The 24,177-nt window shown below is 36.6% G+C and overlaps 1 protein-coding gene and 1 long non-coding RNA gene across 7 annotated transcripts in view; one reads left to right on the forward strand and one right to left on the reverse strand.

Annotated features, from left to right (window-relative positions):
• Window positions 1-24,177, reverse strand: part of LOC136030201 (RNA-binding protein 45-like) — a 272,030-nt gene that overhangs the window by 183,397 nt on the left and 64,456 nt on the right. For 5 of the 6 annotated variants that reach the window (XM_065708982.1, XM_065708979.1, XM_065708978.1 and 2 more), the window contains exons 5-9: window positions 16,670-16,860; window positions 14,402-14,535; window positions 12,398-12,540; window positions 7,946-8,166; window positions 1,290-1,410 (exon numbers count right to left, since the gene is read on the reverse strand). In XM_065708982.1, coding sequence (XP_065565054.1) covers window positions 1,290-1,410; window positions 7,946-8,166; window positions 12,398-12,540; window positions 14,402-14,535; window positions 16,670-16,860 — 810 coding nt within the window. The remainder of the gene's footprint in view (window positions 1-1,289; window positions 1,411-7,945; window positions 8,167-12,397; window positions 12,541-14,401; window positions 14,536-16,669; window positions 16,861-24,177) is intronic. The other variant, XM_065708983.1, reaches the window with a different exon arrangement.
• Window positions 1-24,177, forward strand: part of LOC136030206 (uncharacterized) — a 422,925-nt gene that overhangs the window by 52,849 nt on the left and 345,899 nt on the right. The gene's annotated exons all lie outside the window — the stretch shown is intronic.

The raw sequence follows: 24,177 nt of genomic DNA on the forward strand, positions 1-24,177 counted from the left end.
GTTAAATTACTGATCAGACACATCCAGCCAGACAGCATAATGGTAAAATACTGTATAAGCATGTTAAAATTGTGAGGGAGTATTTAATCTGGATTTGAGTTAAAGATAGGAATGGGCCTACAACTAGTGATAAGGGAAAAGTTAAAGAGGGATGAAGAGAATGTTCTTAGATTGTGTTAAACCGCGTTAGAGTTACGGGAGAAGATACTGAAAAGAATGAAAATTCGTAAAACTCTGGGTATGAAGGACTTTTGCTTTGTGAGGAAAACTTAGCTTCATTAGTAAAAGGATTAAAAAATAATAAGGGCTCAGATGAAAATGTTAACAAAATGAATAATTTCTCGAAGTTTCGTGAGTCCGGGGTGTAAGGATAGGTTTGAAAAATAAATTTTAAAAAAGAGCAAGTCGCTAGGAGTAAATGAAGGTGAAGAGGTGATATTCGTTTACAAGAAGGTCGATTGGAGGTGGAGAAGGTGGGTGCACTGAAAACAGTTAAAGTAGAATAGATAATATCCTGGGTGTTTTTTCACAGTTGAAAAGTTTGGAAGAAAATGAAGATAAGTCTGGACACCAGGATTAAAATGTTGGAAGCTACAGGGATAACAGTGGTCAGGTGTGGTTCTGAAATGTGGCTGCTTCGTAAAAAAATGGAAGAGGATTTTCTAGAGGTTTTCCAGAAAAATTACATACGCGTCGTTTTGGGTAAACGACGGACTGGCTGTGACTCAACAGTAAGCTGTGAGAAAAATGTTGTTCGATTCCATTTTTTGGAGCTATAATGAGGAAAAGGTTGAGATGGCAAGACCACGTTTTGCAGATGAAGGATAACAGATTGCTCAGGATCATTTTTGTCGACAGTCGTCTGGGGCGAAACGAAAAGCAGGTCTCTCACGATAGAAGTGGGAGGATGTCATGAGGAAAGATTTAAGAGAAACTGGAAGGGCTCTTTGAAGGGCTTAAAGACGGAGGCTTTGTATAGATTGGGATAGAGGATGAGCTTGCATAGCAGTAATGGCCTTGAGCGGTTTGGTGCTGCAGTGGGTTGTTAGTAGTAGTAGTAGTATTGCATGGCTGCTGATGCGTTGACTTGTCAAACTTTAAAGTAGGCACCCTTTATGTCATATTTATACATTTTAAATCAATATTAATTTGTTGTTTCTTAAAAAATACGTTTTTAATCTTCTGTAATATGGGTACTGTATCTTTTCTTCTGATGAAAGCCAAAGAAGGTACTGAGCAGAGTACTTGTTATGCACCCCTTATATAAGGAGAATTTGAAGAAAACATACCTTTCGACCGCTTCAGCATCAACAGAAGCTAAAGGTTGAGGTGGAGGAAGGCGCGCTGAACAGTAGGAAGGATCATATGTTTCTATCATAGTGGGAGTAGCTACTCTACCATTACTTGGTCCTAGAAGTAAAAAGAATTCTAGTAAAGGATGGTGGGAGTACTGGCCATGGCGATAAGGCTGGTGAAATATAATATGCCCATGATCTTACGATTGGCTCATGTATTTCAGAGAAAAGATATAAATGCTACATAAATACCTAATTAAATGAACACTGTTACCTAGTAAGAATTCATGACAGTGAAAGTGGTGGACAAAGCCTGCTGCCATACAGAAAATGCAAAAAAGACACAGGATACGTGGCTCTTTTTAATAGTTTATTTAACTAGAGGCGCACTATTTATATTTACCTAGAGATGCACTTTCTATTTACAATTCCAGATACAATTTCGGTTAGAAACCAAATCGACTTCTATTATTACTCGTGGGAAATTTTGTTTGATAAATATAAAGTCTGTTTCGTATTCTGGTTGATTGATAATTAATTTCAATTACGTAGTATATAGTTTTATTGTCTTTTTTTCTTTTCACGATAATACATTAAAATTAAAAGTTAGTATTTATGTTGCATTAACCTATTGACTTTACTTATTTCATATTATTTTAAAAAACTTTTTCCACAAAATACGTTTCTCAAAGAAAAGTAAACAGCTCCATTAAACCAATAATGAGCAAAAATAACGTGAAATAATCCTCCATGCGTAAAACTACCACAAATCCCTGTAATAAATCGAACAAAAAGAAATTATTAAATTTATCAAAAAGAACAGAAATTAAAATAAATAGCCGAGTCAAACACAAAACAAGCAAAAATTAATATTAGTAGGCCTGATACCCCATACGCCTTCTCAAGACCAGAGCATAATTTAGGTTTTAGAGAAAAAAAACAAACAGAAAACAAATGAACATGGATTGTCAGTTTAATATAAATATACTGGTATTTATTCCTTGAAGTCCTAATATTTGTTTTATTTATTAAAGTAACAAAAAGCAAAAACATTTAAAATGTATTCTGTTTTCATTAAAGTGCAAATGATGTTCTTGTCCTGAGAAGGCATGGGGGATATCAGCCCTGCTAGTGTTAATTTTTGCTCGTTTTGAGTTTGACTGAGCTATTTATAGTAATTTCTGTTCGTTTTGAGCTTCATTTACTTATTTATTGTAATTTCTGGTAGTTTTACCCTTGGAAGATTATTTGACAGTATTTCTGCTCTTTTTGGCTTAATGGAGCTCTTTATACCTCCTCAAGTTGACCTGAAAAATAAAACCTAAAATCATTTTCCAAAGCTCTATTAATGCTATTTGACAATCTGGACATGCTTATACTCTTTTTATTTATTGTGTTGCGAGAGCAACACTTTGGTTTTGTCGTGTTTTTTTCCTAGAACCGCGATTTCAGCTTATTCCTAGAAAGTGGTAAGGGTCTAACCTCTGCAGTTTTTACGGAAAGTGTGGACCTTAGGCCGGATTGATGAATATGAATTCGTATTTTGGAAAGCTTCGTGGAACTCTTGCCTGGGGCAAAAAATCTATTGTTGCTACCCATTTCTGTTCGTGACTTAAGCTGCGTTTATCCTTGGGTTATTTGCACTTAGGATTTTGGTAGAGAAATGGTATCAGATGTGCCTCTTATACTTTAAAAGTTCTCTCATTGCTAAAGAAATTAGAGTTTATCCTTAGCTCCTTTCTATGTGATGACGTTAGAAACTTGACCTACGGCAAAAAAGTCAACTTTGAACTAAGACAGATAAATTTTTTTTCGACAGCAGTCGATGGCTATTGATGAGCTGATCAAAGTACAGGTCATCCATTTTTGGTAAAAAAAATTTCTTCATGAGATACATCGGTTTGAAACTTAATAGGGGTAGACAACTTCAGTTGCTTGAAACCTAAAGTAGGTCGATACAGAAATGGTATCAGATGTGCCTCTTAAACTTTAAAAGTTCTCTCATTGTTAAGGAAATTAGAGTTTATCCTTTGCTCCTTTCTAAATCATGAAGTTAGACACTATCAGATGTGCCTCTTATACTTTAAAAGTTCTCTCATTGCTAAAGAAATTAGAATTTATCCTTAGCTCCTTTCTATGTAATGACGTTAGAAACTTGGCCTACGGCAAAAAAAAGTCAACTTTTGAACTAAGACAGATAGATTTTTGTTTCGACGGCAGTCGATAGCTTTTGGTGAGCTGATCAAAGTACATGTCATTCAGTTGTTGGTAGCAAAATTCTCTCATGAGATATACCAGTTTAAAGGGGTTGACAACTTCAGCAGTAAGGTACACACTGAAACCAAAAATAGGCCGATACCAATTGTGAGACATATAGGAGAGTTTTAAGGAACAGTCGGCTGTAAACTCATAATCATCTCGGTAATACGGGGTTCGCAACTTTTGCTAGTTGGTGTACCTATTACTTATTTTCGGTTGCCGGTGTATTTGATGGTAACACCAAATTGGTTCCAGCGGTAAGACTTGCAGGGAACTTGTAAGTAATAATCAGTTGTTAGGCTACAATCATCTTCAGCGATGAGGGGTTTGCAACTTTTGCTAGTTGCAATGACGGGTATGCAACTTTTGCGAGTTGTGTACCTAGTATTTATTTTAAGATCCTTACAGATTATCAGGTTCAGCATTTAATCGAAGCAAGGAAACAAAACCAAAATCTTGCAGTCGCAACACTTTAATCGGCGAAGCCGAACAAAGGCTGTCGCAACACCTCATGTTGCCCATGCAACGTAGATCTAGTTTAAGTTGTCAAAAGCACAAGTAGTAATAGAAGCAGCGCCAAAAGATTCAACTTAATATCCCAAGCATTCTCGATATTTTGCTGAAGTGTCTTATTGGCAACCAAAAACACAGTGCCTTTTGATTTAGATTTTTAAAGCAACATTTAGTTTAAAGCATAATGGGCCAATTGCATAATTGTGGGGGATTGACCTGTCCAAAATCCCTAAGAACATAGTTGCTGGACCGTTCTACTATGCTGAACAAAATGGTTATCTCAAAATTTCGACTGGATATATTTGGTAAACGAATGGATCTGAGAAAAGGGCTGCTTGCCTTCCAATCTCTTTTTACTCTTAAACAGGCACTAGAACTCCTGCTTTTGCATCAAATTAGCTTTATCATTGAAATGTTTCAATGATATTTCTAACTACTATAGAGTGGTGTTAACTATGATATTACTTCTATGCCCTTTAGAAAACCTGCATGCATACAGTGACTCTATGGGTTGTATCAACCCCAAAGGTCTTGTTATGTGATCTTTGGACTATTTTTGAGCAAATGGTTATCTCAAAAGTTCTATCGGGTGCATTTGGGGAAAACAAGATGTGGAAGGGCGGGGGTAGCTGCCCTCCCGACATTTTGACCCATAAAAAGTGCACTTAAACTTCCTATTTCCAATCCGATAAGCCCCATACTAAGTTTATAAGACCGCCCTTTCCAAAAAAAACCTTATATGTCATCGGGCAATACTTACAACCCTTGCCCAGAGGGCTATGGGGGTCTCATCCTTAAAGATATAATTTCCGGACCTTTAAAACTATGTCAAACAAAATAGCTATCTCGAAATTTTGATTGGTAGTGTTTGGGGGGGGGGGACTGGTTGCCCTCCCATCAGTTTCGACAATTAAAGAGGGTACTGCCTCTTTCAATGGGGGTCTCATCCTCAAAGACATAAATTCTGGACCTTTAAAACTACGTCAAACAAAATAGCTATCTCGAAATTTTGATTGGAAGTGTTTGGGGGGGGACGAAGGGGGACTGGCTACCCTCCAATCAGTTTCTACAATTAAAGAGGGTACTGCCTCTTTCAATTTTCAATCGAATGAGCCCTTCAAAGTTTCTACGACAACAAATTGCCATCTTAAAATTTCTATCAGATGCATTTCGGGAAAATACGACGTGTGTGTGGGAGGGGGGGGTACCTGTTCTCCAATCACTTTGACTCTTAAAAAGAGCATATAAATTCTGATTACGATCCGATGAGCCCCCTTCGAGGTTTATACGACCATCCTTTCTACGAAAACCCTATAGGCACCCAGGGCATAATTTACAACGCGTGCCCTGGGGCTCTGGGGGGAAGGTTTGTCATTCTCAAAGATATAATTTCCGGACCTTTCAACTACACTGAACAAAATCTTTATCTAAAAATTTCAATGGGATGTGTTTGGGAAAGTGATTGGCGTGGGGGTTGCCCTCCAATCCCTTTTGGCTACTAAAAAGGACACTAGCCCTCTTAATTTCCAATCGGAAATTGACCAGCGTGTTAGTAGTAGTAGTTGTGTTAGCTGTAGTAGTAGCATGCAAATATTCCCTTTTTGATCATCTAGCTTATCGTTTCCTGAATGTTCCAAATTAATATACCCAATCATTCATGAGGCACGCCCTTTTGACCATTCGTGTACACAACGTTTTTCGATCTAGTTAAGCATTCTCCTCAACATTCTCTGAAAGCCTCACCTGAATTCTCTTTGTCTTTTTGAAAAATAAAGCTCAGACATGCATTCCTCTCTCAATAACATATATTATACGTAAGCAATGAACGAATTACCTAACTTACAAGCCTAGATCTGAAGACTATGGGGAGGTCGTTATCTAAAAAAAAAAAAAAACAATTACTGGACCTTTCAATAATGCTGAACAAAATAGTTCTCTTAAAATTTGATTGGGTATGTTTTGGAGAATGATATGATTGTGAGGGGGGCTGTTTGCCCTCCTGGGGCTGGGGCACACGATCTTCCAACTTCCAATCAAATACGCGCCGTCCAATCCAAAGTTTATACGACCATCAGTTCAATAAAAACCATTTGTGCTTGGGGCATAACTTACATCCCTTGCCCCTGGGCTATGGAGGGCTGTGTCCACCCTGAAGCCGTTTCCAATCACAATGAGCTTTCTCTAAAATTTACACAGCCACCCCTACCATTAAAAGCTTATAAATTAAACCCTGACCCAGAGACTCGAGGCGGTTGTGTATACCCCAAAGGTAATTATGTAATCTTTGGACTACTTTTGAACAAATGGCTATCTCAAAATGTCCATCGGATTCCTATTTGGGCAAAATAGATCGTAAAGGGGGGACTAGTTGCCCTACGATCATTTTGAAAAGAAAAATGTTTTTTTTTTTCAATCCAATGAGCCTCCTCTAAAGTTTATAATACCATCCTTTCCTTTAAACTTTATATGCCCTCGGTGCAGAACTTACAACCCTTGCACTAAGGTCTTTGGGGGGGGGGAGAGGATTGTCATTTTCAAATAAACAATTACTGAACTTTTTAACTACGCTGAATAAAAAGGGTTATTTCAAAATTTTTAGTGGATGTGTTTGGAGAATGGTAGGCCTGGAGGGAAGGGTAGCTCCCTCCGATCACTGTGCCTTAAAAGGGCACTAGAACTTATGATGACCAATCCAATAGACCCCTTGCAAAGCTTATACGTCGATTCTTTATATAAAAACCTTATATGCCCCAGGGCATAACTCACAAGCTTTGCCCTGAGGGCAATAGGGGAGGAGGGGTGTCATCCTCAAAGACATAATTTTCGGAACAAAATAGTTATCTCAAAATTGGCTTTGGATATATTTGGGGTAGCGGTGGGCATGGGGGGAGGGGTAGCTACCCTCCGATCACTTTGACTCTCAAAAAGGGCACTGGAACTTCTGATGACCAATCCAATAAGTCCCCTACGAAGTTTATACGTCCAATCTTTCTACAAGAACCTTATATGCCCCCAAAGTCTAACTCGCCAGCCTTGGCCTGAGGGCTGTGGGTGGGGTGGTGTCATCCTCAAAGACATAATTTCCAGACTTTTTAACAACGCTGAACAAAATAGCTATCAAACAATTTTGTCTGGTGTATGTTTGAGGAAATAATTGGCGTGGGGAGGGGGCGGTGATTGCCCTCCAATCACTTTCTACTATTAAAAAGGGCACTAGCTCTTTCAATTTTCAATCAAATGTGTCCTTTTTGAAGCTTCTAGGACAACTCCTTCTATACGATGTGCCCTGACCTTAAACCAAAGAACAAAAAAAAACATTGTGCCAACATCGCTTTTACTTAGGCAGCGCTATTGCACTGCCTTTAATCTAAATACTTGCACAGAAGCACTGCATCACCTTCCATTGTTTTATAGCTCAGTTCGACATCAAAATTTTTATATTTGATAATTTGGAAGAATAAAAATTTGTCGCGAAAAATTTACAAGATAGATTAAAAAAAATTTTCGTTTTTTAAGGCACAAAAAACGTCCTTAGTACCTGTAAATAATCTCTTATAATGTCTTTCTAGATAAATTGTATGAGAACTTCCATTATTCGGAATTAGATAATTTTACATGGATTCGTAAGCATGTTCCAGTGAAAAATTTAATATGGCAAACTTACTGATGTTCGCCTCTCCAGAGGTGATCCTGAAAATGCTCGCGGATAAAAAAAGGCGTACACCCCTACTCTAGCCCATTACTACATATGATATTTTTACGATGACTATCACCCTACAACAAAAAGGAAGAAATAAACCAAAACACATTGATCGTAAAAAATAACACCACCTCATATTCTGAAAACTAATTTAAGGGGAAGTGCATTTATGACTCACCAGGTACAGTTGTTACACTTCCTTGAGTTGAGATGCCGGCTGATTGCAACACAGTTGCAGCTTGAATAAAAGATTCAGCTATCTGAGCTAGGTCTGTGGTCCGACTTGGAAGTACTTGGCTACCTCCAGGGTAGCCAGGTGTAAGACATGACATGAGTGACTGAGCGGCGGCGACTGAATCCATTGATGATGGAGCTATAGCTGGCTCCCGATCCGGTCTCCTAAAAGGTAATACAAATTATGTTTGACAAGAACAAATAAATAACGAGAAAAACTCACATGCAGATTCAGAAACGAGCGGAATTCAGGAGAAACAAAGATGAAAGAGCAGCACAGTCTTCTGGTGGGAGCCATTGCTCCCAAACTGCGTAATGCGAATGTGAGACAATAGCCGAACAGCCAAAAGAGATAAACTTACTAGTTTTTAACGCACACAGTATGGTTGGAAAGTTCGGCGAGCTTCAAGCATTCCTCTACGAAAACTCTCGATACGATGTAATCTGCATTTCTGAAACTTGGTTTCATGAAAAAATACTATCGACTAGATTTGGAATACCAGAATATGAAGTTTTTAGGAAGGATAACACGGCAAAACCACAGGGAGGTGGAGTGGCGATACTTTCAAGGGAAAATTACACATATACGAGCACAGTAGTTTCTCTAATAAGACAATAGACGCCATAACTTGTGTTATGCCAACTTCTAACGATGGTTCTCGCCTGGCAATTGTAGCCGTGTACCGGTCAACAGCAACTTATAAGAAGCCGAGAGAGGGACTGACAGCAGATCGTGAATTTTCTGCCTACCTGGAGAAGATCTGTAACAAATTTAAATCCGTAGTGACATGTGGAGACCTAAACATACCTGAAATGGATTGGAAAAATCATTCCTTCAGGATGAGAAGCCAGAACTCAAAAGATCAACTAATACACTATCTTGACCTCACTAGCGAGTTGAACCTAGCGCAGAGTGTCCTCGAGCCTACGCGTCAAACCAATACTTTGGAAGTTGTATTCAACACGCCCATGGTAGACCTGCTCGTTACAAAAACAGTCGTTAACCCCATTAAAAGCGACCACGAACATGCTGTCCACTGCCAAGTCCGTGCTGAACAACTCAAAATTTGTACACAGGATGATGGACCTACTTTTAAATTAAACTTCCATAAAACAGACATAACAAAACTCAAAATAATACTAGAGCATACCGATTGGGACAACCTTGTGTATAACCTACCAATCGCCGAAGCCTGGGAAGTTTTCTATGGCATACTTCACCGAGCCGTCACTCAAACCACACCATTCAGGAACAAAAAACACATTGGAAAAAGGATATTCCTTCCCAAGCACATAAGAAAGCTCATCAGGGACCGGAGGAAGTCATATAGGGATTACAAAGCCTCTGGAAGCATAAGTAGACTCGCCAAGCTTCAGAAACTCAGCTCAAAATGTAGAAAAGCTATCAGAAACTACAACAAAGATTGCGAACGAGAAGAATTCCAGAAAATAAGAACAAAAAGCGATTTCTACAACCTGTGCAAACGCAAGCTAGGTCAGCAACAGAAACTACCAACACTAATAGATCGAAGTGATGTGGTCCATAGCACTAGTCTAGATAAGGCGAATGCTCTTTTAAAATTCTTCGCCAGTATGTTCACTGTTGACGATGGCTATTTACCTCAACTCCAAGACTCACACCCAGGAAGCGAGCTCCACAGCATTGGCTTCACGCCAGGAAGTGTTCTAAGAGCAATGAAGGGCATGAAAGCGTCAAAAGCACTCAATCCTGATGGCATCCCGTCCTTCATCCTGAAAGAAGTGAGAGACGAGCTATGTGAACCTCTGGCAATACTTTTCCAAATCTCATTCGAGCAATGCAAGTTTCCTACTTCCTGGAAGCTATCCCATGTAACACCTATTTTCAAAGGAAAAGGGAAACGGAGTGACCCGGAGAATTATCGCCCGATCAGCCTTACTTCATCTTTCCTGAAAATCTTGGAAAGGGTCATAGTGGAAAAGTTAAACTCGCACCTCGAATTGAACAACCTCATCTCAGATCATCAGCATGGCTTCCGTAAAAATCGTTCTACTGTTTCCCAACTAGTAGTGATACACGACTACATCCAGTCTACCCATGACCGTGGGATTCCAATAGATATTATCCTAATCGATCTACTTAAGGCCTTCGACCGAATATCCTTGCGAAAACTCATCCACTGCCTTGAAGTCTATGGAATCCAGGGACAGCTAAAAAATTGGCTCTCAGCGTACTTGAATGATAGAAAAATAGCAGTCAAGGTTGCAGACACACTATCCACATGGACAGATGCAACCAGTGGCGTCCCACAAGGTAGTGTTCTCGGCCCAGTCTTGTTCGTCATGTACATAGACATTTGCATAAATGCCATTTCCCAAACCGACTTCGGCCTGTTTGCAGACGATACGAAGCTCCTGGGAGAAGCTAGTGCATCATCACAAATCCAAAGCGACTTGGACGCCCTGACAGAGAAGCTCGAAGAATGGCAACTTTCACCAAATTTAGCAAAATGCTCTGTCGTCCATCTTGGCCGCCAAAATCCGATGTACACATACAAAATGAAAGGTATCGACCTGACAAAATCTACCTGTGAAAAGGACCTAGGTGTAATTCTGAGCTTGGACCTCAAACCAGAAAAGCATATCGGCCTGGTTGTGCGTAAAGCGTCGAATACTCTCTGGCTACTCAGTCACTCCCTACGATACCTTGACAATCACTCAAAGATCTTAGCATACACAAGCTACGTCAGGCCACAGCTTGAATACGCCACTGTCATCTGGTCGCCATATCTCAAAAAGGATATTGACAGAATAGAACGGGTCCAGAAACGCTTTGTAAAAGGACTTCAAGGATTCAGAAACCTTCCGTATGACGAAGCTCTAAGAAGGCTCACTCTCCATAAACTTGAGACAAGAAGAACGATCTTAGACTTAAAAACCCTCTTCAAGATAGTTCATGAGAATTTTGGGAACATAAAAGACAAGCTTGTTCAAATAACTCCCCAAAGCAACACAAGATCGCACAGTCTGCAATTGGAGCCCGTGAAGATGAAGATTGCAAGATCTAATTCTTACCAAAATTCGTTCATACCCCGGGTCATCAGGATCTGGAACAAACTACCATTCCCAGTCGAAAAGATGAAATCACTGGAAGCCTTCTTTCAATAGCCTAAACATAAACATACCATATCTCGAGACTTTTAACGTAGGACGACTTTAAATGGAAATCATGCCGCAGTCGATCCGCTCTTCGCCCTGCCATAACATTTTTCTTTTAAAAAGGTGTCAGTTGTATAGAAATTTTGTATTGAGAGGCGTGAGGAATAAAGTTATTTATTTATTTATAAGGCTATAATTCCTCTTCCATGCCCAACTGGTAAAATCTGGATATGCAGGCGCCCTCAAACTACTGAGTGTAATTTATAATATTCAAATCACTATAGTAACAGGCTTGGACTTAGTAGTCAACTAATAATTAACTCAAAATGTGTAATATTTTGAGTCAGTAGAATATATGAAAATATAGAAATAAAACCCCACACGTGGTTTGACAAGGATTGGTCGAGGCATTTCCAAATTATCATTACATAATAAAACCTTACACGTGATTTAAAAAAAAAACCTACACGTGATTTGACAAGGACTGGTCTAGGCATTTCGAAATTATTTTCTTAGATCTAGCTTTTTGTAATTATTCCAATAGTTACAAAACTACGCAAGAATTTATCTTCTTCTTCAACTACTGCACCATCAACTTTCACAACATTTTAGGTTGCATCCAAGACTATTAAATACTTGTTTATATTTTTATTTTTTATTTATCAATAAGCAAAGCTTCGTATCATACCTATAACGGTTAATATGAACAGCGTTTTAATCTCCAACACTTTGACATAAATAGGCATGAAATGAAAGCATTCAGAGTACAGGGACGATGGGGAATCTGATGTCTTAGAGCTTGTATGTTGGGAGATACTGATAACAATAAGCAAAAACTACAAATACGACAAAGCTATTAGAGCGGATTGTCTAATAAACATTAAATTACTTCAAATTAAGCCCTTCAAATCAAAGTTAATAGTCACAATTATGGGTTATGATGAAGCATTCCAAAAATCCTCAGAAAACATTGGCAGTTTCATTAGTCTTAAGACTAATGAGGTAGAGGTAGTGATGATGTTAAAAGACGAAACAGGCGTTGCAGCTCCAATGTTTCTTTGACCAGGTAAAAGATTTTCAAGCTGATTTTCACAGTGATATGCTCCCCTTTTTCCTTTAAGTTTAGGTACAATCCTATTAATTGTTTCTAATTGTGAGCACATATTCTCGAAATCCTTCTTTAAAGTCAAACAAAATTAAATAAAAATACCCTGTCTGGTTTAAGGACGACTGAACTTAAATTCCACACTCTACTTGCCTGTATCTTTCCCCAGGAAGAAGAGAATCGTATTTGACAATGAGTCTATGACCAGGGGGGTATTCAAAACCATGTAGCTTTTCTCTAGCATATATTGCTGCACTTACGGAATTGTATACTGCTACTACCACCGTTTTTTGATCCTGAAAAGAGAGAAAAAATAAAAATATTTTTTCAAGGGAAGAAATGAGCTACTTTTGCGTCTTTGTCTTTTGAATATGACGATTGCGATTAATAAAAAAAAACCTTAATCCGTATTATCTTTTCAGCTAAAAAAAAAATCAGGGGAATAAATAATTTCTTCAATTTCAACATTAAAAAGACATAAAGACGATAATAAAGGAGGTGCATAGCTAGCAAATATTTCAAAAATAGAAAACGATATAAGAATTGTTTTTAGTGGGATCTTTTCAACGAAATGCCAAGTTTGACCAACGTTCAACACGAACTGTAAAACTATATACCCGAGACTCAATACCATGATTTCACCGAAATTGACAAGTACCAAACATGCACGCGACTATTATAATAAAGGACTATGTCTCCTGGATTTCGTCTGCTGTTTGGATTACTGTATATTGAAATCAACCTGTGCTATTATTATATGATATTACACTTATATTTATAAACGCAGTATTTGCTCCAAAATAGAACAAAGTTTTCAAATTCGCTGATAATAAAGTTAAATCTAACCCTTAACGATTCCAATAGCTTGCTAATCGAAGATTAAAAATTAAAGATCCTAAAAAGTTCAAAAAGCTTTCTAAGTGAAGTAGATAGTCTCTAAATTGCTTTCCAGATATGCCGCAATGCTTTTCAGCAGTTTTGAATATCTTATAACGCATTACAGGTATATAATGGTAGTTGAAGATCAAGAATGTACCTAATAGGGACCTATAGGCTCCAAAATCATAGAATCTTTATTAAAATTCATCACGATTTCCACACAATTTACCAAGCCACTACACTGTCATGGCAGTTTTGTCAGCTTCACCCCCCTCCCCCCCCCCCCCCCCCCGAAAAACTACTTTAAGTCACTGTCTGTAAAAAAAAATACAGATTTTTAAATACCTTACCTCAAATTCATTAATTTCTAAAAAACAGTTCTCAGCATATCTTAACAAAATTGTTTTTCAAAATTATAACAGTAATATGTAACGAACATAAAACCAGCAATTTATGTCAACCCTTGAATACTGCGATATTGCACATTCTAAAAGGTGATAAATGTCTTTTCAGAATAAAATATCTACAAATTCTCAGAAAAAATCTCATACTGCACGTTGTAGTCATTTATGTTATATCAGTCCATTAGTATTGTCAATTGGAATGTATCGAATGCTATCATTGAAAAAAAAGCTGTTTTCTCAATAAAATTATTCATTTTTCCAATATATGCCCCAGTTTCTGACAGCTTGCTATCCAAGTCAGTCTGTCCAATACAGTTAAAACTAAATCCAGTATATAGTACTCATATTTAAGTAAATTATTTGGCATGCTATGTGACACTTCTAAAAGCCGTAAGTGTTGGATTTTTGAAAGGTTTAAAGTTCTTGAATTTGGCTAAGAAATGTACTTTGAAGCTAAAATATCAGGATTATTGAACATCTTGCGTCCCTTTCACTGCATTCTCCTGAATATATACGGCCCTGAAGAATCTAATGGATTATATAGACATATCGTACTTACAGATCTTATTAAAGTGCCACGCCCACGAAGGTAAAACATCCAAAAGTTTCTTTAATGGCAGCAATTTTACAAGACTTCTTTTCTTAAAATGTGTAAGTAGTTAAAGGTGAATAAAAAACTACTACATTAAATTACCATACATTAAAATTTAAATAGCATAAAGTAATTTACCACTGCTTAAAACTTCCAAAAGAAAATTTGGATTTTATTGTGTTGATTCGATCATTTTTCGCATAAAACACCTTTTCACAGTAGGATAGAATACATACTACTATTCTATGAAAATAAAAGTTAAAATAACAAAAAACAACTAACCCTCGAGGATTTTGAATAGTCGGTCTTATCATCACAATAATCCAAACCAGGTACTAAATCAAAGAGCTTCCACAATTGATCATGGTTAACTGTGGGGGTAGCGATGACCACTAAACGACTGCAAGGCTCGTTATCTGAAAAACAGTGAAATGAGAAATCAAATTACGAAAAAATATAAAAAAAAAATTAATTAAGCAAATATGCTGTCCTCTTCAAGTTATTATTTTCTCCTTAGCAGGCTGCTACCTGGGGTTTTATTCAAGGGGGAGGGCTAGGGTTTCTTTCCCTTTTTAAGTCACTAAACAGAAAAAAAAAATAGTTCATGGTAGTACTCTACATTTCACTTAGGTAACACCCGCTTTCCCGAGTATAGCCTAGCTCCAAGATAAAGAAATAACTTTTAAAGATTAAGCACAAAATGTTAATTCCTAGTTTCTTTGTTGTCCAAAGATGGGGAACTGTTAGTCCCCAGTTAAGAAATTCAACAATGGTCATGTCAATGGTGTTCTCTTTTTATTTGAAATTGAGGTCATTTCCGTGCGATTTTGATCTTATTTTTGAGAGTTTAAAAAATTATTTCAATAATTATAGATCCTTATTCCGTTGAAACTGGAAAATTATTAATCATTCTGAATCAGTGTTCTTTGAGTTTCTTATAAAATGCACTTTTAAGAATTATGTTATTCACGGTCAATTTATGAGGGAAAAATTATCAAAAAAAAGCAGCAATGTGACATTTGTGTTTTATAATGGGAAACATTTGTAAAGTTGGTTGTCGTTTTTTCGATTTTTCTGCTTAAAAATTGATAGTTTAGCAAGCTAATTAAATTTTGGATACAATTAGAATATTAAGTCAAAATTTAATAACGACAATAATTCCGTTTTGTAAAATATATAATAGGTTTCCCATACAATTTTGGGTGAATAACCAAGAGTAATGTTACTCAAATCTATCAAAATTTGCGAAACATATGGCCATTTATAAGGTCTCATTATACGAAGCTATCCTGACCCCATCTTAAGAGAACATTTTATAGGGATGAATCTTGATCCAACATCTATTATAAGAATATCACTGTATTCCATTTTGCTGTAACTGCTCCTTTGATTAGATACATATCTTTCGAAATCAGTCGTTAAAAAGAAATAAAAAATGAAAAGGGTCTTCCAATTTACCTCTCTCCCTCTCTTAGGCCAAAAATTTGAGGTCCGCTTGCCCCCTCCCCCAACCAAAGACTTCTTCAAATATTTCAAATAAATCCCCAAAGCCATTCCTAACATAAATCTTATCCTAATATAAATCTGTGAACAACTGGAAACTTGCATAATTTACGGCCCTTGCATTAAATGATTCCGTAAGTCATACACATTGAACCTTCCCACTATTTTGAATGAAATAGCAATCTCTCAGAACTCTGATCAGATGTCTTGGGAGCTGCAGGAGGGAGTAGCAAAAAGGGCATGGTAACAAAGGGCAACTAGAATAACTTAAAAACTTTGCCCGGTGGCTTGGGGTGTGTGTGTGTGTCAAACTTAGAAGCATATCTATTTGGCCTTTGGACTACTTTGAAAAAATGGCTATCTAAAATTTTGATCTCACTAACTGTAGTGGGTGTCATTCAATTTCCAATCGAACTAGTCCCCTCCAAATTTTATACTACCATACTTTCCACAAAAATCTAATATCTTAAGAATGGGCTACTAGCATAACTTATAAACTTTGACCGGTGGCTTGGGGGGGGGGGGATTGTCAAACTTAGAAGCATATTTATTTTGCCTTTGGATATTTTGAACAAAATGGCAATCTAAAATTTTGATCGAATCCATTTTGGGGAAAAGGATGCAAGAGGGAGGGGGCTGGTTGCCCTAAGAGGACATTTGACTCTTAAGGGAACTAAAACTTTCAATTTGCAATCAAATGAGCCCCCCTAACGTTTATACGACCACTCCTTCCGCAAAGACCTTCTATGACCTCAGAGCGTAACTTGCAATCCTTGCCCCAGTTACTGGGGGTTTGTGTCAACCGCGGAGGCAATATTATATAATGTTTGGATTCAATGGTACGTATTTGGGGAAAAGAGGGCGAGGGGGGGGAGTTATTCTCCGACCATATGTGACTATAAAAAAAAACTACGCTAGGTGATATCCCTAATCGTTATAAATCTATTGTTTTTAAATTGGGGTATTTTGACATTTTAGAAAACATTATTGTTTTCACTTTTGGGAATTTAGTATCAGAAGAAAGAACTGGATTTTTAGAATGCTTACCAATAAAAAACTTACTACTACTAGGACGCATTTCTCGGAACTCTTCTCTTGTAGAGAAACCAAAAGATGATGGCCCATGATAGCGGTCATTTGGCTCATAAGTTTCCGGAGTTTTACTAGGCTTAGGATCTGCGAATACTGGCTTATATATCCTATCGCATTGTTCAAAGGCTCGAGCCGTATCTGCCATTCTAGAAAAATAATATGACACTTGGACCTAAAAACATCAACAACAACAGAAAGGAGTCTAAAGACAGAAGCAAAATTAAACAAAATAAAAAAAAATTGAAAAATACTAATCATTTCTTTTTGTTAGTTTTGTCAGTATAGAATACAAGTGAATCGGCATAATATTTAGAACTTCGAGAATTAGTTATTTAAACATATCTATTCATTTTGTGTGAACTGTGACCTATACATTGGCTGTATATTATACCTATTTATTTTGCTCTTAGTAAAGAATAAGCATTATTACTTTATAGTTTTAGAGCCACTGTTCATTTTGTCTAGTGTCTTGCATAGATTAAATAAATAAAAGAAAATTTACTGAAAGTAAGGAGCAACATTAAAAAAGCTGAAATTATTCCGTATAGTAGGTGGATACCCCTTCCTCAATCCCCTACTCTTTAGACTAAACTCTTGAAGTTCTTTAAAATAATTCTCATTCAAAGCGGAAGACCCTTGTTTTTCAGAAGTCCATCTTGAAAAATTGAGACAAAAAGCCAAACTTTAGCATAAAGGACAAGGATTGAGGAAGGGGTGGAACCCTTCAGACAAGAAATAATGTCTTTTATTTTAATTTCACGGTGCACTTAACTTTCATTTGAAAAATTATTTTTTATTTAATTTTTGATTATTTTTGAAGTTGTTTCATGAAATCCCCCCCCCCTAATAGGAACAATGGAAAAATTACTGGGTTTATAACAATGTAAGGGCAAAGGCACTTCGACTATCCTGTCCCTTTTGACTTAAATTTGAGTGATGAATCATAGACAGCGCAATAGCGCTGCTTAGGTGAAGAACGATGTTGAACAATGTATTATTTTATTTAGTTTTTTTGGTTTGTTTTAGACCAGGGCACTTCGTATCGAAGGATTTGTCGCAGAAACTTCAAGAAGGCCTCATTCGATTGTAAATTGAAAGGACTAGTCGAAAGTGATCGGAGGGCATATGCCCTCTCCCCCAGCATGGCCATCATTTCCCCAAACGCTTCTGATCAAAATTTTGAGATATCCATTTTGTTTAGCGTAGTTGAGATGTCCAGAAATTATGTATTTGAGGATGCCATCCCCCCCCCAAAGCTCTCAGGACAAGGGTTGTAAGTTGTGCCCTAGGGATATTTAAGGTTTTTTTTTAGATAAAACGTTGTCATAGAAACTTCAAAGGGGCTCATTCGATTGGAAATTGACAGGACTAGGGCCTTTTTTATTAGTCGAAAGTGATCCGAGGACAAATGGTCCGGAAATTAAGTTTTTGAGGATGAAAAATCCACCCCAGCCCACGGTGCAAGGGTTGTAATTTATGCCCTTGGGGCATATTAGATTTTATAGAAAGTGTGGTCATATACACTTAGAGCGCAGCCCCCCCCCCCGCACACACATACAAACAAGTCGTGTTTTCCTGAGATGTATTCAATTGAAATTTTGAGACAGTCCTTTTATTAAAGATAGTCCAATGATCATGTAACAATGCTTTTCGGGTTGATACAATCCACCTGGGCCTGATGGTGCTAAGTTATGCCCTAGGGGAATTTAAGGTTATTATGGAAGGGATGGTTGTATAAACTTTAGAGGTGGCTGTTTCATTTGGTTTAAATTGAATGTTCTAGTACCTTTTAAAGAGTCAATAATGATGGACCCCCAACTACCCCTCATTTCACCAATCGCATCTAATTGAAATTACGCGATGACAATTTTGTTTAAAAAAGTCCAAAGAACATATCACAATGGTAAAAGGTAAAATGGAAAAGGTAAGCTTTTCATGGGTATGTTGCCTCCAGGGTCGGCACAATCCCCATTTCCCTGGGGCAAGGGCTTTAGGTTAGGCCCTGGGGGGAAACAAGATTTTTATGGAATACGTGTAAAGGTATGCATGTTTGAATTCTACTTTCCCGTAATACGGCGGGCATTAAGATGAGTCTACACTCGAGGGGAGTGTTGAACTAATTAGAAATAATCCTAATTTGATATTAGTGACTTTTAAAACTTCTTTTCACAGAATTCTGACTTTTCAAACTTCAAGTCTCGTGTTTCTGACTTTTTACGGACTTTTTTGCATGGTTCTGGCTTTTGAAACCTCTGTCCTCATATTTCTGAACTTTTTAGACATTTGTATATATGTTATTGACTTTTGAAAGTTGCGTTCAAGTATTTCTGACTTCAAGTTTTTCTTCAATTGTTTCTAACTCTAGAATATTCTGTTTGTATGTTTCTGACTTTTAAAAAATTATGTTCGCGTTATTAACTTTTCAAGTCTCTGTTCACGTGTTTGACTTTTGTTTAGTTCTGCTGGCATGTTTCTGACTGAGAATTATGTTCATGTGTTTTGGCCATTTCAAGCTCCTATTCACGCGTATAAGTTTTTGTAAATTCTATTTGTGTGTTTTTGACTTTTTGAAAATTCTGTTCGTGAGTTTTGGACATTTTTAATTTTATGTTCTTGTGTTTCTGAATTTTGGAGAATTCTGTTCACCTCTTTCTGACTTTTTGAAAATTTTGTCCACATGTTTCTGACTTTTTGAAAGTTCTATGTGTATGTTTTAACCTTTTCATGCTTCTGCTCACGTGTTTCTTAATTTTTGAAACTTCTGCTTGTGTTTCTGATATTTGAAAATTAAGTTCGTGTGTTTTCAACCTTTTCAGGCTTCTGTTCTCATATTTCTGACTTTTTGAAAATTCTTTTCCCGTTTTCTGTCTTTTTGTAAATTCTCTTGGTGTGTTTTCGACCTTTTCAAGTTTCTGTTCACGGGTCACTTTTTTAAAATTCTGAACGCATGTTTTTGACCATTTAAAAATTCTGTTCGTGTTATTCTGTCCTTTCAATTTTCTGTTCACTACTTCTCGTAAATTTTGTAAGTTTCTGACTTTTTTAAAATTCGATTCCTGTTCTCAACTTTCTCTGGTTTCTGTCCACCAAGACCTAGAGTATTTTAACTAAAGTTAGTTTAGTCTAATTCAGCATCTTAGGTACTATGGTCTTAAGAATGCTGCAATGGATAATGGGAGTTTTTACGGATTTTTCAGTAACCATTAAGAACTTTCCAGAGATTATTTCACCAGTCTTTTAGAGATTATGAAAATATGAATTAAAAATATTAAAGTTTGGATAAAGCCACCAAGAATATATCTTTTTATTTAATTTCAAATTTAAAAGAGTATATTCAACATATATGTTTATACAGATGGAATGACTAAAACTTCCTTACTTGCCAATTCTCAAGATGAATTATGGAAACCTTGTCATTTAATTATAAGATGTAATGGCTTAGACAATAATAATGGCGGACGTAGAAAATTTATCAGGAACACATGAAATAAATTAAATTGAGACAGGAGCAGTTAAGGCTATATCCACCATTAACGTGGAAAATGAAATTCTAGAGCAAGAGAATAATTTTGAACTATTGAATCATCAAAGAAAGCTGCTTCAGATTTTCGAATTTACATTTCAGGAAAAAAGATTTTGGCGAAGATAATGAGGATTAAACCATGTGAATACAGAATGAGCGTCAAACTATTCTCATCCAATTTTCCATTATTCAAGCATATGAGATTTCATATAGGAGAAAAACCATTATATTGTGAGATAAGCACTATAGTATATGCTAGAAGTTCATAGTTCTCAAGACATATGATAATTCATACAGGAGACAAAACATATAAATGTGAGAAAGGCGATCAACTATTTGATAATTCAAATAGAATAAAAATACGTAAATATGATATAGCCAAACAACGAATATTTCTCAATAATCATTCATCCAAGCATATGAAGCTTTATACTAGGGAATACTCTAACAGTTGCAAATTGTGTAGTAAAATCTTTGATCAGAATGGTAACTTATCTATGCATATGAGAGTTCATACAGAAGAAAAACATTTCCTGTGTTCTTACTTAGATATGCGATTCCAGCAACTTAGTCATGTTCGGGAGCATGCTAGAGTTCATACTGGAGAAAAATTTTTCCCATGCTCTTACTGCAATGGGCGATTCAAGCAGCTTTGTCATATTTAGAAGAATGCTAGAGTTCATATTCGAAATAAACCACATAAACGTACGATATGTAACAAAGGGGTTTTCTCAGATTTATTCAGTATCCAAAAATATGAAAATTTATACAAGGGAAAAAACCCTGATTTTTAAAAGAGGTACTAATGACTTACATTTTATTCGGAAAGTGAATATTTCATCTCGATCCTGCGAGGGCACATATATATTTTACTTTTATATAATGATATTACAATGTATTAGTTGTTTTATTTTTCATTTCGTTTTGTATGTTTAACATATATGTATACGTGTCCTGGCCGAATAGTTCGCGCTCCAGACTTTAAATCATAAAGACAGGAATTTGAATACTGGTGTCACTCGTTAATCGGTTTGGAACAGGTGTTCAATGGTATGAGTCTGTAGGATCAGCCAGAGTCGACCCAGCTCGGAGTGGGTACCTGGAGAGATCTGGGGGTAAAACACGGGAAGAGTCAAATGATTTGCCTCGAACAGCGCATCACAGTTCCGGCCTAAGACATCGAATCAAGATATCGGTACCTGCGCAACGTAGACCATTGATCAGCATGAAAAAAGCAAGTGGACTTGCATATTGAATATACTTAGCCTACCACAATCATTTACTGCAAGAGAAATACCTCTAAAAACATCGTCTATACCCGTTATTTACATTTTCAACCCCACTAGATTCAATATATGAGACATTTTGTTTAGTTTGTGTCAGTCTAGATTTGAAAATTAAGATTTTCTGTTTTGTAGAGGCTTAACGGCCTGCCATCAAATTTGCGAATATATTGTATTATATTGAACTATCTAAATGTATTATTAGAAATGCTTAGCTCATTAATCTTTTGAGTTACCATAATGCATTTTTTAAGTTTTGATATTGTCCTTTGATTTCCAGTGAGTGTCTAAACTCGAAAAAATCTATGGATTCAAGTCAACATTCTGTAATCCAACTTCTATAATGAGAAATGTTCAATTTGTAGTTCATTTGAGACAATAAAATGTTTTTTTTATAATTTTGACATTGCTCTTTACAATCCGCTGAAGGTCTAAAGATCTATAGATTTAATTCAACTTTCGCTTCTTAGCATTCTCGGAAAGTTTAAATGCGATAGCTGAAATCGTTCCTTGGATACTAATAACTGACTCTTCAAAGAATCTAGAACCCTTCTTTTACTTTGAGGTGGGAGATCTCGTTCGTTAAAAATAAAAACAGTGTTCAGAATTGAAAATAAAAGATACTGTTCTCAAAGGCGTTGTCATCACGAAAAAACTGTATCGCAGAAATGAAAGTCTGCTCTCAAGGTTATCGATCTTGACAAGTATTAAGCCGAATTTTATTAAAATGAAACCTGTTATTGACCTATGGCATATGGACCTTGTCAGAAACCACCGATTTTATACGACCTTGCCATAACGCAGCAAAGCACAACTGATAGAAAGTTAATATATGTTGCCTTCTACTCGTGCATTTTAGTTAGCATCTTAACTCATGCATTCATATTTCGAGGAACTAAATTAACTTTTGATACCTTCATTCTATTAGTAAAAAATAAACGAAAACTTCTAAAAAAAAAAAAAAGGAAACCTCAGCAGTAGAAGCGTCAAAACTTCGCACAATCCTCATAATCGTTCCATATGTCTTTCTGTACTATTAAAATAACTTTAGAGGTAGCATAAAAGTTATTTTCGAATTGGTCTGGTCAGATGTATCATGTCTAAAGGCTGGAGGAGATTGGATTTATTATACTGATTAAATAAAAAAAACAAGTTTTTTCAACTGAAAGTAAGGAGCGACATCAAAACTTAAAACGCACAGAAATTACTTCGTATATGAAAGAGGCTGCTTCCTCATCAACGCCCCGCTCTTTACGGTAAAGTTTGACTCTTTCTCTCAATTCTTCTTTCTAAAACAGTAAAAAACTTTAGCGTAAAGAGCGGGGCGTTGATGAGGAAGCAGCCTCTTTCATATACGAAGTAATTTCTGTGCGTTTTAAGTTTTGATGTCACTCCTTACTTTCAGTTGAAAAAACTTGTTTTTTTTATTTAATTTCTGAACGTTTTTGAATCAATGCATGTTTTGATTTTGGCTCTCCGCAGAGGAATAATCAAAACGAAATTTGCATATTTTTTTTTTTTGGCTCAATGGCTTTCTCATAATTTTGATCGAATGATTTTGAGAAAAAAAGAGCGGGGGACGAAGCCTAGTTGCCCCTCGATTTTTTGGTTAATTAAAAAGGCAACTAGAACTTTTAATTTTTTACGAATCTTTTTATTGGTAAAAGATTTACGTAACTTATAAATTAGCTTACGTAAAGAACTTTTGTATTCTCATGTTTTTATTACATATATGAGGGGATTCGCCCCATCGTCAGTACCTCGCTCTTTACACTAAAGCTTAAATTTTATCCCAATTCATTAAGAATGACCCCCTGAATCACAAAAGCCGTAGAATAAGTAGTTGAAATTACCGAAAATACTTTAGCGTAAAGAGCGAGGTATTAGAAGGAGGTGAGCCCCTCATATGGGTAATAATTTCTGTTTGTTTTAAGTTTTATTGCTGTTCCTTACTTCCAGCTGAAAAAGCTTTTTCACTTTTATTTTTTAATTGTTTTTTTAAATAATGCTAGTAAATCCTGCTCTCCCTTCATGGAAATTTTCTTCTCCCATTACAAATTCTCGAAGGAAAGTTCCCCCAGCATATCCACCTCTTCTCAACCCCTCCCCCAAATCAAAAAAATCCTCCTGAAAACGCCTGTATACTTCCCAATAGCCATTACTATATGTAAGCACAGGTCAAAGTTTCTAACTTGTTGCCCCTCCCACGGGGACTGTGGGGGAGTAAGTCGTCCCCAAAGACATAGTTATAAGGTTATTCGACTACGCTGAATAAAATGGCTATCTCAGAATTTTGATCCGTTGACTTTGGGAAAATAATTAGCGTGGGAGGGGGCCTAGGTGCCCTCCAATTTTTTTGGTCACTTAAAAAGGGCACTAGAACTTTTCATTTCCGTTAGAATGAGCCCTCTTGCAACATTCTAGGACAACTGGGTCGATACGATCACCCCTGGGAAATAAAAACAAAACAAATAAACACGCATCCGTGATCTGCCTTCTGACAAAAAATGCAAAATTCCACATTTTTGTAGATAGGAGCTCGAAACTTCTACAGTAGGGTTCTCTGATACGCTGAATCTGATGGTGTGATTTTCGTTAAGATTCTATGACTTTTAGGGGGCGTTTCCCCCTATTTTCTAAAATAACGCAAATTTTCT

Source organism: Artemia franciscana, chromosome 8 (genome assembly GCF_032884065.1).
Source record: "Artemia franciscana chromosome 8, ASM3288406v1, whole genome shotgun sequence".
NCBI classification, from domain to species: domain Eukaryota; kingdom Metazoa; phylum Arthropoda; class Branchiopoda; order Anostraca; family Artemiidae; genus Artemia; species Artemia franciscana.